General features: G+C 40.5%; 1 protein-coding gene across 1 annotated transcript in view; it reads left to right on the forward strand.

The window, feature by feature from the left end:
- LRP6 (LDL receptor related protein 6) overlaps window positions 1–16,188 on the forward strand; it is a 130,635-nt gene that overhangs the window by 69,087 nt on the left and 45,360 nt on the right. The window contains exons 6-7 of the mRNA XM_069806881.1: window positions 5,804–6,200; window positions 6,716–6,887. Of these exons, the coding sequence (XP_069662982.1) occupies window positions 5,804–6,200; window positions 6,716–6,887 (569 nt within the window). The remainder of the gene's footprint in view (window positions 1–5,803; window positions 6,201–6,715; window positions 6,888–16,188) is intronic.

Consider the following 16,188-nt stretch of genomic DNA (forward strand, 5'->3'; position numbering starts at 1 on the left):
CCTGAGAACTGAACATTTTTACCTTGGATTGTTTCAGCATATATCTATTATGCTGAAACACTGGAACACCAAGTGATTAAATCTCCATTTGCAATTAGAACATGTACATGACTGTCGGGTAAGGAAGGAGGGAGGGGTGACTTACAGGTGAAGAAAGGTGAAAAATGCAGCTAAGAGTTTCTCTTCTTTAAGATGGTTTTGTCTTCTAGCAGTAGGCTAAAATCAGACTGGTTCCTAAACCGAATTGTTTCATGCTGAAAGGAGCATCTTTGAGGAGAGAGCTTCATTTCATGCTGCGCTGTTGAGAGCACCAGCCTGGACTGGAAAGATTTTGACGGGTGAATTTTGATTGCGTGTTTGTGGTGTTTGCAGTGCTTTGGCATTGACAGATGATCCTTGCAGCCAAAGGTGAGGCTGGCTGACCCTCTCTGAGCAGTTTCCATGACAACCTAGCATTTTTGAATAATCTTGGTTTATAGGAAATCTCTTCCTCCCTCCCCTTTCTCCCAGCGTTAGTTTCTCCATTTTTTGTAAGGGTTTTTTTCATCGCACCTTAGAGGAGTTTTACCATTTCTTGTGAGAGCTATGAATATAATACACCACCACCACCCCCATCACCCCCATTTAGAAACACTTCTCCATAGTGTTTCAGGAAGGGGTGATAACTTGGAATAAAATTAGCTATTTTTCTAGTAACTGATAATTTCTTAATTTCTATTCCTCTTACAAACCAAAACAGTTAAGTAACTGAGATGTGGGCTTGTAGCAAGCTCTTAGCTTCCCCATTGCCTAGGTGAAAGTTGGTAAATCCCTGTCCCTCAAAGAAAATGAGAGGCAGAATAAGCAGTTTTCATGGCCAGCTATTCCTCAGTCAGTAACGTCTTAAGCAAAGAGTCCTGTCTGAGTACCCAGGCACTTCTACCAGAGAGCTTTTACCTACTATTGTTGTATTCTTGGTAATTTATTGTCCTCTTCTGTAGGACATACTAAGATTTCTTTTTTTCAGTATTACAGGCACTGCTGTTCTGAGTTTGGCAGTGCTACGTTTAAATGACCTGTTTGATAGTTGTTTTTATAAGAAAATTTAGGTTTGTCTTACCAGTTTGTCACTGGAGTTACGTTCTTATTAGTACTTGAAGACCTCTGTCCCTGTGCTCAGCTTCTGTCTTTGCCTGTAGTGAATTTTACTTAGTTCCCACATTTGCTACTACCAGTACAGATGTGTGGTTTGTACTGAGAAAACCCACAATGACTTCAGCTGAGCAAGGAGATGCGAGTTTCCTCATGAAGAAAAAGCACTGCTTCAGACTTTCATTTCAGCCTTGCTTTGGCTATTCTATTCTCTTCCAGGAAAAGAGTCTTTATTTTGCTCATGGACACTCACATCCTATTTCCCTCATAGGCCTAGAGGCAGTAATCAGAAATTTGTACTTCCTTTTGCAATTTAGGGCTGCCTCATGGGTCATTTGCTTTGTTGGGAATAGCCAGAATCTTGATTTGACTGCACAGATCAAGATGTTAATTTAACACACTAATTCTTTCATTTCTTTTAAAGGAAAGAAAAAATATATGGTTAATTTCAGATGCCTGTCCTTTTGCCTTTGTAATTTTAAGGTTGATCTTGTCTAGATGAAAAAAATCTTGTTTGTATTGTAGTATCAGGGGTGCTCTGACAATAGTGACTTTACAACTGGGGAAAGACATTTAGGAAAGAAATATTTTAGTTAAATGTGTGGTAATTCTGTTGAGGATGTATTAATAGTCTTGATTACTCAGATACAGAGAATGCATTATACATGTCCTAGGTCTAGCACTTCTTATGTGTGAATTCCTGAGTGTGTCTGTGTAGCTATAGTAGCCTCAGCAACCACTGATGGTTTTAAAGTTCAATAACTTACAGATGAGTGAGGCCTGTATATCATTGAGAAGATGTAATTAATTGAAAAGGTTAGCAGGGCATTAGACATTGGACTTTAAAGCTATGCCGTTGCACGTATCTGGATGCTTGCTCTGTTTCTTCTTTTTCCCCCTTCCCCTGACTTCAGCTAGCACATAGATTTAAATTATTTTGATTTTTAATAGTGACTTTGTGAGGAAAGTATTAGTTCCAGGACTAATGTAATGCACCATCCATGAGCTTGTAATCCCAGATTTCAAAGTGCTTAATAAAAGTAGGCTAAAGCTCTCAAAAATAAGAGTCTGGAGTAAAGCTTTTATGTCCATATTTAGACATCTTAAGTAAGGGACCTGATTTTAGAAAAATTGCTAACTATCCTGAATACCCCGTGACTTGAGGCACTGCTAAAAAGAATCTTGAGCTTGGTCCCCAATTCGAATAGTTTGGGGAGGGTTTTATTTAAATAAATTACAGGTTGCTAAGATCACTTAGAATTGTGTGGGAGACCAACATGGAGGGTAGGCAGAAGAACCTGAATTTAAGTATGGGACAGCCGTGTGCTTACTCTGCCTGCAAGTGTTTGCCTGGGAACTTTGTGCACGGTGGTTTGGAGGCTATGGGCACACACCCTGGCATACCTGCTGGTCTGTGCCCTCAAACCCAGCACTGTATTCAAGATGCACTTTTGTTTACAGGCATGCTTGTGTTCTGTGCAGTAGAGATAACCAGTAGTTGGAGAGAAGACAGCAGCGTGGGCAGTAACTCTGTTCCAAATCCCGTGTTTGTCTAGGCCACTTCATCCCTGTGTGTGCAGACTGAGGTGTCTAGAGGAAAAACTGCCTCGGGTCTGCATTTGCATGCTGAAGTCAGAGCTCTGGTTGCAGCCTCGGTACACCTTTTGGAAGCGTTTAAGCCAGTTGAGGTTTGAGGTGTTATATATGTTCGTGGCTCATTCCAGTCTCCCAGTAAGTGCTGATAAATTGAAAAGAAAAAAAAAGTTACGCTAGCATGCAACCTGCATTGTCTTTTCCTGCCTTTTCATTCTTTTTTTGAAATATGATTCCATGCCCGTGGTGTTCTCCATCACGCTCATCATTAGAGGCAGGGTTTTTCTTGGAGAGGCAGAGTGAAGAAGCCTGGAGAGCCTGCTGTCACATTTTAGCTTTTGCATAACTGGTCTTCGGAATAGAAGTGAACAAAATTGCTTGATTCTGTTATGTCCTGGCAACCTTGAGTACCTTGAGCAGTCTTCTGACTGAGTGGTGATCAGTGCCTAGCAAGGTCAACGTTGTACAGCTGGTGTTTGCCACAAGCGAATTGTTTTGGCTTTGAGACTACCTTTTTTCCTTGACTGCTATCAAGGTGGTAATGGGATCAGTCCATAAATGTGCCCAGCTCTTGCATTTGCTGTTTTTGCTATTGTCAGGACAAACCTGAAGGCATTCAGAGTGATCTTTCCCTCAACCTGCCTTGAGGTGAGATGCTTCTCTTTTTCCTGAACAGAATGACTGGTGTCTAACTAAGCAGCTGAGGTGTCAGTTTACAAATGCGTGGGTAATAGCTCTAAAGTAAGCTTTAAACTTTTTATTGCTTGATTGGAGGGGTGGGGAGTTGTATTTGATTGGGAGCTGGAATGTTAGCCAAGCCCCCAGATGAAGACCATGAAATTCTTAGCACAGGGATCCAGAGTGCAACATGGGTTAGCTGAAAGCCAGTCATTTCCCGATGCTGAATTAAAGCTTAGACACAGTGGGTTATTTGACTAAACAAAAGCGTTGCAACCCGAAAGCAGGATAGTGAAGCTGTTGAAATGGGTTGTCTTTGAGAAGAATTGGAAGGTCAATTGGTCAATTTTAAGGGTGAGTTTCAGCAAAGGCATGGTTGTACTCAACCCAGTCTTTCTGGGGACCTGGCATTGGTTCTTCAAAATGACTGTCAACTTCAGCTAGAGCACACAAATTATTTTAAAATTATGCCTTACACTTTTTCTGTATATGGTAGACCATATATCGCTTTCTAACTGTTTAGAAATCTGAGGTTAGTGCATTTGCTCAACCTTAGTTTTACTAGATAACGCTAAAAAGGTATTATTGTTTGGGTTTTTTAATATTACTGTCATACTTTTGTTTAAAAGGTAAGTTGCATAAATGACTGTGAAGTTGGTAAGAAAGTACTATGGATTTTTTTCTTACTTGAACCTAAATTATTGGGATTAGTTATGTATTAATACTTTATATGACCATAATGCAGCTGAATGCTGGGGTCTTGATGCTGAATTGTTTAATATACTTAGTAGCAACAAATACAGATGTACATACAGACTGCTGTGACAAGATTAGTTGCTTCTGTAATTATATATAAAAAAAAAATCTAACATGCCTGTTTTCCATTTACTATATCACATGCTTTACATTATTTTGAAGGATCCATAGAGATGTAATTACAGGTTCCCCATTCCTGTTACAAATTAATGCATAAGAGTTATTCACTAGAAGAACAATTAAGTAGTGTGTACATGTGTTTCTGAACACAAGGTGTTTTAGGACAGAGGATTCCAAAGCTGATCTTAATCCATTTTGGACTACCAATCAGGAACACTTGTAATAATATTCTCAACTTCACTTGTTGAAAGGTGCTGTTTCTTGCAGCACTGTGAAAGAGTCTTAGATGTTTTTGATGTGTTAAACTTGCTGTAAATTAAGCAATGGCTGCTTTGGCATCTCTCCAAACTTTGGCATGCAGTGAGGTTTCATCTAGCACCAACAATTACTGACTTTTTAAAAAAGAAATTTGGCATCAGACACCAAAATTCCTTTTTCATCAGCAACCTACTTGCTTTAGTTGTTGCTCTTTCAGTCATCTAGCCCTTATTTATACCTCTGTAACCCATGGACAGAATGTGGTGGCTTGGCGATGGCTCTTTTTCTCTGCGATGTTGATGCATTTATTTTCCTAAACCTTCCCCACCCATCCCGCCCCTTGCCCTGCCCTGTCCTCACACCTACATCAGTCCATGCCAAACCCTTTTCCCTCACTATTTGAGGGAAGCCATTGCAACACGCTTTCCCTGCATTGAGGATGCACACATTTTTCACCTTAGCTGAGGCTTCCCTGAGGCCTGAGCTGCTCTTATCTTCCTTGAGACTCCAAACTGATAAGCCAATTTATTGGAATGGGGTGTGGTGGTTGTTTATCCTTAATTACATTGAAATGTAGTGACATGGAATAGAAAATGAAATGAGAATTAATTAGAATAGACAATAAATATATCTGTCATTGATCAGATGCCCAGCACGTGTACCATTAAACAGCTTGCATTGCCCTACAAGAAAACATCATCCGCATTGCAAGCTGCACATCTGATTCCTCCAATAGGAGTTTCTCAAAGGAGAAACTTAGTTGTGGCATTCTGTTACTTTTTTTTTTCCCCCTTCTAAGAGTGTTGTTGAAACACGCAGCTTGTTTGTCATGATTGTCCCCTATACCAACAACAGCAAACAGTCAGTAAATTATTTATTTATATAATTAATTTTTCATCTAAGAGGCTGCAGGCCATCTGTTGATTTTCATAAAATAGCAGCATAGTCACTGCATATCCATTTCAGTACCTTTGGAGGGAATGATATGGATAGAAAACATGTCCAACATAATACATTTTGGACAAGGACATGACATGACCACTGAATTTTCTCTATAAACACATCTGACTTGTTCTGCAGAGGAATAACCTCACGTTTGAAGCCTTTAAGTGGAATTGTCTGCTGGTGCCCATCAGTTTGGTTAGGTCCTGTGAAATCAAGGTAGCTAGACTAGCTTGTACTAAATGGTACAGAATCACGTTCACTATTTAACAGGCTTAATGCACAGTGTTTGTAAGACAGTTGTGGTTTTGCATTGTTCATGTAGGTGCCACTGAACTGCTGCTTCTAGCCCGCCGGACAGATTTGAGGCGAATTTCCTTAGACACCCCAGATTTCACAGACATTGTTTTGCCACTGGAGGACATCCGTCATGCCATTGCCATTGACTTTGATCCTCTGGAAGGATACATCTATTGGACCGACGATGAAGTTAGGGCCATTCGCCGCTCGTTCATCGATGGGTCAGGTAGTCAGTTTGTTGTCACAGCACAGATCGCACATCCTGATGGCATTGCTGTGGACTGGGTTGCCCGAAATCTGTATTGGACTGACACTGGCACAGACCGTATTGAAGTTACAAGGCTTAATGGGACCATGAGAAAAATCTTAATATCAGAAGACCTGGAAGAGCCCAGAGCTATCGTGCTGGATCCCATGGTTGGGTGAGGAGCTGTTTGTGAGCTTTTTTTTTAAATATTAGTCAGTAAAGAAGATGCCTCTGTCTACCTGTATGCAGATAATGGGATGCAATGATAAACTTCTGAGCCTTCAAAAAGAAAATACTGGGATTCTTTGAAAGTTAAGACTTTGAGGCACAGGGACTACTGCTCTATTTTGACCACCTGGGTAGTCATCTTATATGTCTTTATGTTTTATTCTCCTGTTTAAAAATATTTTGGGGAACTGTTTGAATCTGTTTATTCTAGCTAATAGAACTGATGATGTTGTCTTGCTGAGCAGACTGATACAGGAGTTTTGTGTAAAGGGACAGCATGTTTATATGTCAATGTTTTCTGAATGGTTTAGGCACCCTTACTTGGTTAAGGAAACACATTTGCCTTAGAAATGTCCTTTTCTGCGTGCAGTGTTGTTTTGGGGAACAATAGTCCAGAAAAAGCTATGTGAATATTGAAAGTTTGGATTTATAAGAGTTCGTAAGATTTTGTTTCCTTTGCAGGTACATGTACTGGACTGACTGGGGAGAAATCCCAAAGATCGAGAGGGCAGCGTTAGACGGCTCAGACAGAATTGTGCTGGTGAATACCTCGCTTGGCTGGCCAAATGGACTGGCATTGGATTATGCAGAAAGCAAAATATACTGGGGAGATGCCAAAACGGACAAAATAGAGGTTTGTAATTGCACCTGCATTTTTAATTCCGTGGAGTTACAGAGTGTAGTTACTCTGCTTTTCTAGGTGTTCAAATTCTGATATAGCCCAAAAGGGCAGTGGGATAATAGTTGATTTGTGCTTTAAGAAACAATTCAGTTTCCTCTCTGTCTTTGGACAAGTTACTTGCTACTCTTCCCTGATTTTTCTGTGTGTAAAATGGAAATGATATCCATGTAGTAGATCCCTCTTTTTAAGAATGCATGACAAGGATTTCTTAAATAAGTCAGTTCTTAGGTCATCAGGAAAAAAAGCTTTTTACTGGGAGTGATGTTTGTAGGTTAAAAAATTTATCTTTCATTCTCTGCACTGCTCAGCTTAGATGCTAGTAGAACATATTTTAAAGAAATAAATCTCATTTCATGTATAATTATTTGTACTCCCACAAATCCTCTGTACTTTGCATCTCCCTTGTTTTATTAGGGTTCCAGCGAGGGGATAGATTTTTCTTTCTTTCTGGTATGTTGTGCTGAAACTTCTAATAGCGGGGTGGAGAAGTGCCATTTTTCTTCTCTCCTGCATTGAAAAATCTTGTGTTTATTTTGTTACATAACATTTATGGAACAAACTTGACATTTATTATCTCTCTGTCAGTCTTTGAGAAAATGGTATTGTTCAGTATTTGTTCAGTTTATTATCAAAAGGCAGAAGTTTATCTAGAAGCAGAAGACTTGGCTACTACCTGGTGCACAGTAGCACCATCTACCTTTGCTATAACCTGGTAGATTTACCTTTCTTTTGATGAATTATAGCTTTCCTTAGTGATTCCTTACCATTGCAAATAATTTTCAGCACTTATCATATTAGGTACAGTATCTTCTCTAGCCTTACGAAATTGTTTTATTTATTTATTTATAACTTCAGTATATGAACTTACAGTATTGTGCTGGAAGGTCACATAACTGTTTGTTCTCCTTCAGAGTCAAAGTAACTCCAGTCCTGCAAGGTGAGTTGCTTTGAAACACTCCTTGGGAGAGCCTGAGGGAGCACAGGTTTTCTTTGTCCTGAAAACAAGATTTATAGTCTATAATTCACCTAACTTTATACCAGCTCTGAGAAAAGAGGGGAAAAAGTCTTAGCTATGCTTAGAGATTTATTTATAACAGATTGAGCACTTTAGCCCTCATACTGTCTTGGACTGGAATGTATTTTGCAAAAGGAAAGTTAGGCATTCTCCACTCTCATGCTTGCCAAAACATTGGGATTTCTTCATGCACTTCAGTCTTACTCAGACCACCGTTCCATATTCATTAATAATGTTTCTGTTCAGTGTTGGATCATTTTGGTAGAAATTTTCATCTAGATCAGGCATGAGCTCACTGCTGCAATTCTGTCAGACTGGCTAGAACACATGATATAATGTTTATGCCAACATTACAATGTCTGTGGCAGGACAGAAGATATCTGATCTGGCACAAAGTCTGCTGGGACAATTTCCATTTCATTGTTTTTAAACCAATGTGAGCCAGCAGAATGAGTTTGTTCCAGGTTGTCATGTAACATCTATGCAGGGCATCAGAGAAGATTTATCATCTTAAGGTTTCAGAATTACTAGGGGTTTTTTTTCCTATGAGGCAAGTATTAGAGTTATGATTTTACTTCTGCTGCTTTTTATAAAAAGTTAAAATTCGTTAACTCTTATCAGCACGCAGAAAATCTTGAAAAAGCCTGGCTAAAACCTTTAAAGCAACAGAGAAGAAATTCTCCCACAGTTTTTCTTTGGTGTTTTTGGATTTTAGTTTTGTTTGAGGGTTTGGGTTTGTTTGTTTGGGGTTTTTTTATTGCAGAAGGTATTAATTGGGGGTATGTGACAGAGATCTGTAAAATCAAGAAAATTATGCATAAGGTGTCCAGGACTTAAACACACACACACACCTTTTTTGATAGAAGAAATTGGCATTCATAAATAATACTGGCAGGTGATGGGTGCAGAACAAACAAAGGCAGAAGGTTCTTCAAACAGCGTGTGGTAAGTTGCGGAAATTGTTGTGGACGTTAAAAGCTTACATGTGTTACTGGGAAGACTGGGTAAGTCTGTGAAAGGGAATTCCACTGCCGTTTACTAGAAAATGGAATTGCCTTCTGAACCACAAATCGCTGCACTGTAAATTGCTGTAGAATGAATCATCTTGAAAAATTTCAGTACATGTTTGCTTTATTATGCTATTTTGTAAGTGTAAGTTTTGATTATTTTCTGAAACAGGATACTGGGGTGGGTGGACCTTTGCATTGAACCCGTACAGCCTCTCTCTTTTCCTGTGTTGAGGCTATTCTATTCCTTGAAGGTTTGGGGAGTCTTTCTTCTGTTAGCTTGTTGCGTTAGCTTTAGGAAAAACTTCATGTTCTTCCTTAGATGTATATATTGCTGCTTGCTAACTGCACTTCAGAGGGGCAGAAATGGGTTGAAAATCAATGACCTTTGATAGTGATAGATCAGTGTCCGAGTTCAATACAGCTTCTGTAATTAATAAAGCATGGAAATGCTCTATAGGACGAAGAGGGTGTGTTCATCCAAGAGAGTGGTTCAGTCTATCTACTGATCTGCTTTACTAGTAGAATCTAATCTACTTTAGTAGACACCCCCCCCCCCCCGCCTCCAGTGTGCTAAGTAATGCAAATGTAGTGCTGAGTTTCTTTACTGATGAATCTTAGTGAATCTTGTGTGGCCTCTCTGTAATATTTTAGGAGAGATTGACTTTGTTGCGGTAGGCTACAGAAATCTCAGGCTGCAATGACACTATCTAAATCTATGATAGCTAAAATATTACTAACATTTCAAGTCTTACCTTTTCCTCCCACTGCCTTTCTCTCCTATGGCAACCATGAATCCTGAGGAGATTTGTAACACTTTCCCTACCTTTCCCATCCATTTTTTGTATCGGTTTAGTAGAAGATGCTTTGACCTTCAGTAAATGTTTTAAACTTACCTTTGGAGAAAGGACACTGGAGGCGGCGCAACAAAGAGGATATTTGTGACAGGGTCAAAAGATGAAACTTCAAGTTGGACATCAGAATATATGCCTGGTCCCTGCTTTGCTTGTATGTGTTTGTGTGTATTTGGGAGGAGGGGTAAAAGCAGGAGAAAAATGTTTGTGTATTTGCACTTTATTGCCTTTTAAATAGCTTTTCATACATGATTTTACATATGTTGTGCTTTTTTTTCCTAGTATGTGGAATTCCTCAGGACCATTATTTAATTGCAGCACTACCAAAATTAGTGTTTCTTGTAAGCTATGTTTCTCGTTTGTTTATGCTACATATGAGCTTTTATTATTTATTTTTTACACACTGATTCATGCTATGCTGTTTTGGAGCCCCCAGACGATAATAAAGCATCAGCAGGGGTTAATGGAGACTGGTAGGGGGTACAGCAGGGAGCTTTTGTTCCCATTTTATCTGGCAGCCTGCAGCAGGCAGAAGCAGGCTGTGGCTCAACAGCTTCGTCATTTATCTCGGTCAGGTTTCACTGCTGATAAACTTCTATTGAAATGGATGGCTGCTATTGTGCTTACCAGTAGGGAAGATTTCTCATTGACTTGCTACAGGTTTAAAGCATTTTCCTGCCGTGCTATGAGGTTAAAAATGTATGATCTGCTCTTTTTGAATTGGTCTTATGTTTTCCTGCTCAAGTGAATATTTGTCTTCTGAGCACGTATGCTACCTGTTTTAAGGCATAGGTTGGATTTAAAATGGTCAGCAAAGCTTGTATTGATAAAGCAATTATAAATGGCTGCGTGCATGCGTGGCTGTGTGCGTTAAGAGGAAATAATGATGATATGGCTGATTTCTCACAATTTTTCAGTCTTTGCTTCATTTTTCTTTATTCATCTTCTATCCTATTCTCCATTCTCAGAGCCAGAGATGACACCCGCTTACACCTACTAGTGGTGAGTTTAAAAAAAGGAGACTCTGCCTCCTATACAGATCCGACCATTATCTAGTGATTTTTGAGTGCAGCTCTAACTTGAAGTGTTTCTGCATTCCCAAATCTATTAGCTGTGCCTGGCATTACTGTCTCTAATCCTCATGATTAATATGGAAAGTCTTATATCCTGCTGTTTTTCAGCATAAGTTCACACAAGTCTTCAGAACCCAGCCTTGTCGGACAACAGAAAGCGGATGCTGCTAAGACTTTTTTGAGCACAAAAATCTTGAACAGAGAGGACCTTTTTGTCTTTGACCCAGGAGCTAATAGCTTGGCATCTAGAGAATGCTCTAATTCATATTCTAATCCTGAAATTGCAGGGCTACATTTTCCTCTGATGACAAGTCCCTCAATTTTACCACCACCCTAATAAGGAAATTTTGTTTTCTAAGCATTCACCATTTATTTTCTGGCTGGGAAATTTTGTCTCATAGCATTAGTCTTTGTACTGTGAAATGCTGATGACTTGTAAGCCTGATTACTGATCCTACCCCATCCACCCTACTTTGAAGCAGAGGTATGAAAATTGAGAAGCAGAAAGCATTGAATTCCTAGCTGTTGAACAGAGCTGCTTTTGTGTACTTGCATTAAGCTTTTGCAGGTATGAGAAGTAAGGTAGTTGAAACAAATACTTGAAGTTGTTTTGCTGTTTAATTTTGCCCACAATTCTTTGTCCACCTGGTTTGGATATTTGTGGTGCTTGGGAACTTCATCCAGCAAAGAACAGCAAGTATGTGCTGCAGAGGGTAGAGGCAGATCCCTCTGCTCCATCCCAGTTTCAGAAATGTAAAGCTTACTTTGGGAATTTCCAGCTATTTCTTAATGCCCGCTAGGCCTCCATTAACAAAAATAAGAGATTTTTAAAATGAGTAGTAGAGTAAGGGCTTATTTAAAAAAAAAAAAAAAAAAAAAGGTAGTTTATACTTTGTATAATTTCTATTTGGGAGGTTTGTTTTGAACTTCTGAGTGAACTTAGGGAAGAATTAAATTTGATATGTAGACCAAGACAGGAAAACTACATTACAAAGCAAATGAATGACAGCCACAGACCACATATTAGTAAGGTCTCCTGACTGTCAAAGAACTGAATACAAGAATTTGAGTGGCCTCTTATCTGTGGACCCCAAATGGTGAGCCAGGACCTCCTGACACTGTAAGCTTGTTATTATTCAAAAAAACCCAAACAGTTAAGTTCCTTTTTTGCTTTGGCTTTTGAGCGTGGTGCTACAGAATTATCACTTAAGCATGTACCTTCTGCAGATGTTCACAGTGTTTTAATGTAAAAGTAAAAAAGAAGAAACACATTTAAAACACCCATGCCAGTTTTAATTCAGGAACATTAAAATTCAACTTTTTATTGCTTTTGATAAATTGAGAGTATCTAAATAAAACCAAAATGTGAAGAGTTTGATTACTGAGATGCTCATTAGAAATTACTTTTGCTGACAAGTTCTCAGAGAAGTCCCGAGGGATCCGCTATCAACAGGCTGTCATGCTTACTGGAACAGGGAGGGGTTCCCAGTACCTCGCAAAAGAAAGAGGATACTGAGGGAAGGTTTTGGGTAGATAAAGCCAGAACTCTTGTCCAAGAGTAACCTGATTCTGTGATCTGCATACCAAGCATGGTATTTTTCTAAGATGTGAAATGACTGCCCTAAAAATTATATGATATTACAGAAGACTTTGACATTCAGTTTTAAAACGGTTTTTGTGTCATAGATCTGCATTTCTCCTTGAAATCTGTGGGTGGTTTTCATTTAATGCGATGTAGATACCTTCAGCTCAGTAAGTTGCCTTATGTTGCCTTTATAGAAAACGTTAGAAATCAGCACTTCTGCAGTGTGCCTCGCTTTACCCTAAAGTAAACGTTTAGAATAGATTGGATGACTCCTATTCTAAAAGCACCTATTCTTTTCTGTTAACTCTAAGGAGAGCCTGGAGTGGCCACGTCAGAGGCAGATGCCTGCACTTGAGACATGTTGGAGCAGAAAGTTCCACTGGCTTCTATAACCTTTTTGCACATTATCATTAATAGTAAAAGTTTACCTTTCTCAGGCTTGGTTGTTGCTTATATCTGTGCCACTTGACTGAGACTTTCCACGTTGGAAATTCAGAGATGTGTCTTACAAGCTTTGCTAACAGATGAGCAGTCCCGTTTTGTAATGCTAGCACTCTAAACTTCATAGCTCTCCAATGGCCCGGCATGGAGCTGGTTGAAGTACATTTGGATCCCACCAATGTGTCATACGTGCCTCCTAGATTTTTCCCACTGGAGTTAGGAAATTGTATTTTAGTTTATGCTGTTCTCTCATCTAGAAAGTGACAAGCCTCTACTGGCAGTCAGTATCAGTTACCTGAGGGAAAACACAAAAATCCCTCAAACTAAAACAACCAGAGCCATCAACTGACCTCACTGAGTCTGACATACTTAAAATAGTATTTAAAGGCAAGCTGGGGACCAATGTGAAGAGATATTGAGCTACCTTCTGCAGTTCTGATTCAGCCGAGTGCTGTTTGTCAGTCTGCTATTATCCCTTACTCTTCAATATTCTAGCTTTTTTTTTTTCTTCTCCCAAGCTTAGCTGCATTACTGTATGTATTGAGTTTGCATGGCAAGGTTTTGGTAGCAGGTGGGGGGGAGGGCTACAGGGATGGCTTCTGAGAGAAACTGCTAGAAGCTTCCCCTGTGTCCAACAGAGCCAACAGCAGCCGGCTCTAAGACGGACCTGCTGCCAGCCGAGGCTGAGCCCATCAGCGATAGTGGTAGCGCCTCTGGGAGAACATAGTTAAGAAGGAAGAAAAGTTGCTGGGACAGACAGAAACGGCAGCCAGAGGGAGGAGTGAGAACATGTAAGAGAAACAACCCTGCAGACCCCCAGGTCAGTGAAGAAGGAGGGGGAGGAGATGCTCCAGGTGCCGGAGCAGAGATTCCCCTGCAGCCCGTGGTGAAGACCATGGTGAGGCAGGCTGTCCCCCTGCAGCCCAGGGAGGTCCACAGTGGAGCAGATATCCACCGGCAGCCCGGGGAGGACCCCACGCCGTAGCAGGTGGGTGTCCAAAGGAGGCTGTGACCCCGTGGGAAGCCCACACTGGAGCAGGCTCCTGGCAGGACCTGTGGCCCCGTGGAGAGGGGAGCACACACTGGAGCAGGTTTTCTGGGAGGACTTGGGACCCCGTGGGGGACCCACGCTGGAGCAGTCTGTGAGGGAACCACAGCCTGTGGGAAGGACTCACGTTGGAGAAGTCTGTGGAGGACTGTCTCCCGTGGGAGGGACCCCACGCTGGAGCAGGGGAAGAGTGAGGAGTCCTCCTCCTGAGGAGGAAGGAGCAGCAGAGACAACGTGCGATGCACTGACCGCAACCCCCATTCCCCATCCCCCTGCGCTGCTGGCGGGGAGGCAGTGGAGAAAATTGGGAGTGGAGTTGAGCCTGGGGAGGAAGGAGGGGTGGGGGGAAAGTGTTTTTAAGATTTGGTTTTATTTCTTATTAGCCTACTCTGGCCCATTGGTAATATATTAAGTTAATTTTCCCCAAGTTGAGTCTGTTTTGCCCATGAGGGTAATTAGTGAGTTATCTCTCCCTGTATTTAACTCATGAGCCTTTTGCTTTATTTTCTCTCCCCTGTCCAGCTGAGGAGGAGAGTGATAGAGTGGCTTTGAAGGGTACCTGGTGTCCAGCCATGGTCAACTCACCACACCGAACAAAAAAGATTGTACTGACTGTGGATCATGTGACCTTGTGATCCCTCTCCATAATTATTCAGCTTTCTTCACACAGGCTTTTCATTTTGCTCTGAGATTTTGTGGACCTAACCTAAACTTTTTTTCTGATACCATTCATGATGTTGTAACTTTGCAAAGGTCTGTGAGAAAAGGATTATAAGAAAGTTAATAACTTTTATTAGGCAGTTAAATACATATGGTGGAAAAACAAGCTTCTGGATATGCAGAGACCCTTGGAATTGAAGTGATTAGTGAAGGGAGCAGTTGAATCAACTTAATAGCTTACTGCCACCAAAAGTGGAAAGTATCCCAGAGCCCTCCCTTAGCTTTGCACTGGCGGAGTCACTCATTGGGCTGTTCCCTGAACCACTTGGACTTGCTAAAACAGCAGAAAACTCTCCACATTTTTTCCCTCTTCAAAAAAATTTGATTGTAGTTGTGTATGGAGGAGTCTGGAAAGCACAAAGTTAGCTATAGAGCAAATTAAAAATAAGAAGTTCCTGGGGCAAGGTACTGAAAGGAGGTATCTTGGAAGGGAAGAGAACAGGGGCCTTTGCCCATGTGCAAGAGCATTAGAAGTTGTGTTGCCAAACTTAATCTTGTAAAACTGTCCCCCAAACCACTGTGATGGTTCAGGTTGGTCTTGGCTAGTCATCTTTGCTTCCTGCGAAGCGTGTGTACAGTTACTCGTAGGACTTAGTTGACAAATGGTAAGTTGCAAATGACAGTAATTAGCTTCGTTTGTACCCCTATAGCCTATGCCCATGTAACAGAACACCCTCTGACTGTTGCCATTCCACCCTATGTATTCATGTATCAAAATTAATTTCCATAGCCAAGCATCTTTATTCACCTGTTTTACCGCTGAATCTTCTCACATGAGCCTCTTTCTTTCCTGTGAAAACCTCTCTTCTTATCCTGTTCGTCACTTCAGCTCAATTTTTTTGTCTTGGCCTGTTCTTTACAAATTCAGGGCTTTTTGTATTGTATGAGATTGCCTAGGAGATGTCATATTTGATTGTCACAATGGTTATAAACTCCTTTCCCTGCCTGCTTGTCACTTCACCTGACTTGAGCAGTTGCACTGCAAACCCAACCAGTTGTTTCTAAAATATAATTCCATCACTGAGAAAACAATTCTGCTGTTAGCATTGATTGATCAGTGAGCTGGGAAAGTTGTCCTATTGTGAAAGAAATGAGCTTGTAACAGTGTCTGTAGCATGATAGAAAGGGCTATTTATGAAGTTAATCTCTATTCTGTTTTTACATATTTATCTTCACTGCAGTCCTATTAGGAATATTATCCATGCTCAGGAAAAATATATTTTGAACTCTTTGGAAAAATTATTAGAGCTCAGAAGAAAATTGAGGGTGCTGGGGAACTGTTAAATTAGAAATTGGTAATGGCTATTATAAAACAATTAACAGTAAGAAATTGTGGAGTTGGCTGAAAGCATTTGGTTTCTGAAGCAAATATAAAGGGTTCCAGGTATCCCTTCTGCTGATGTCTCAGAATTTCACTGCAGTGAAGAGATGACTTCCCATTTCATATCTAAAACATTCCTTAACGTTTTGGATTTGAAGGAAAATGCCGTTAACAGTAAGTTAATGACAC

This window comes from Haliaeetus albicilla, chromosome 19, assembly GCF_947461875.1.
Source record: "Haliaeetus albicilla chromosome 19, bHalAlb1.1, whole genome shotgun sequence".
Taxonomy (NCBI): domain Eukaryota; kingdom Metazoa; phylum Chordata; class Aves; order Accipitriformes; family Accipitridae; genus Haliaeetus; species Haliaeetus albicilla.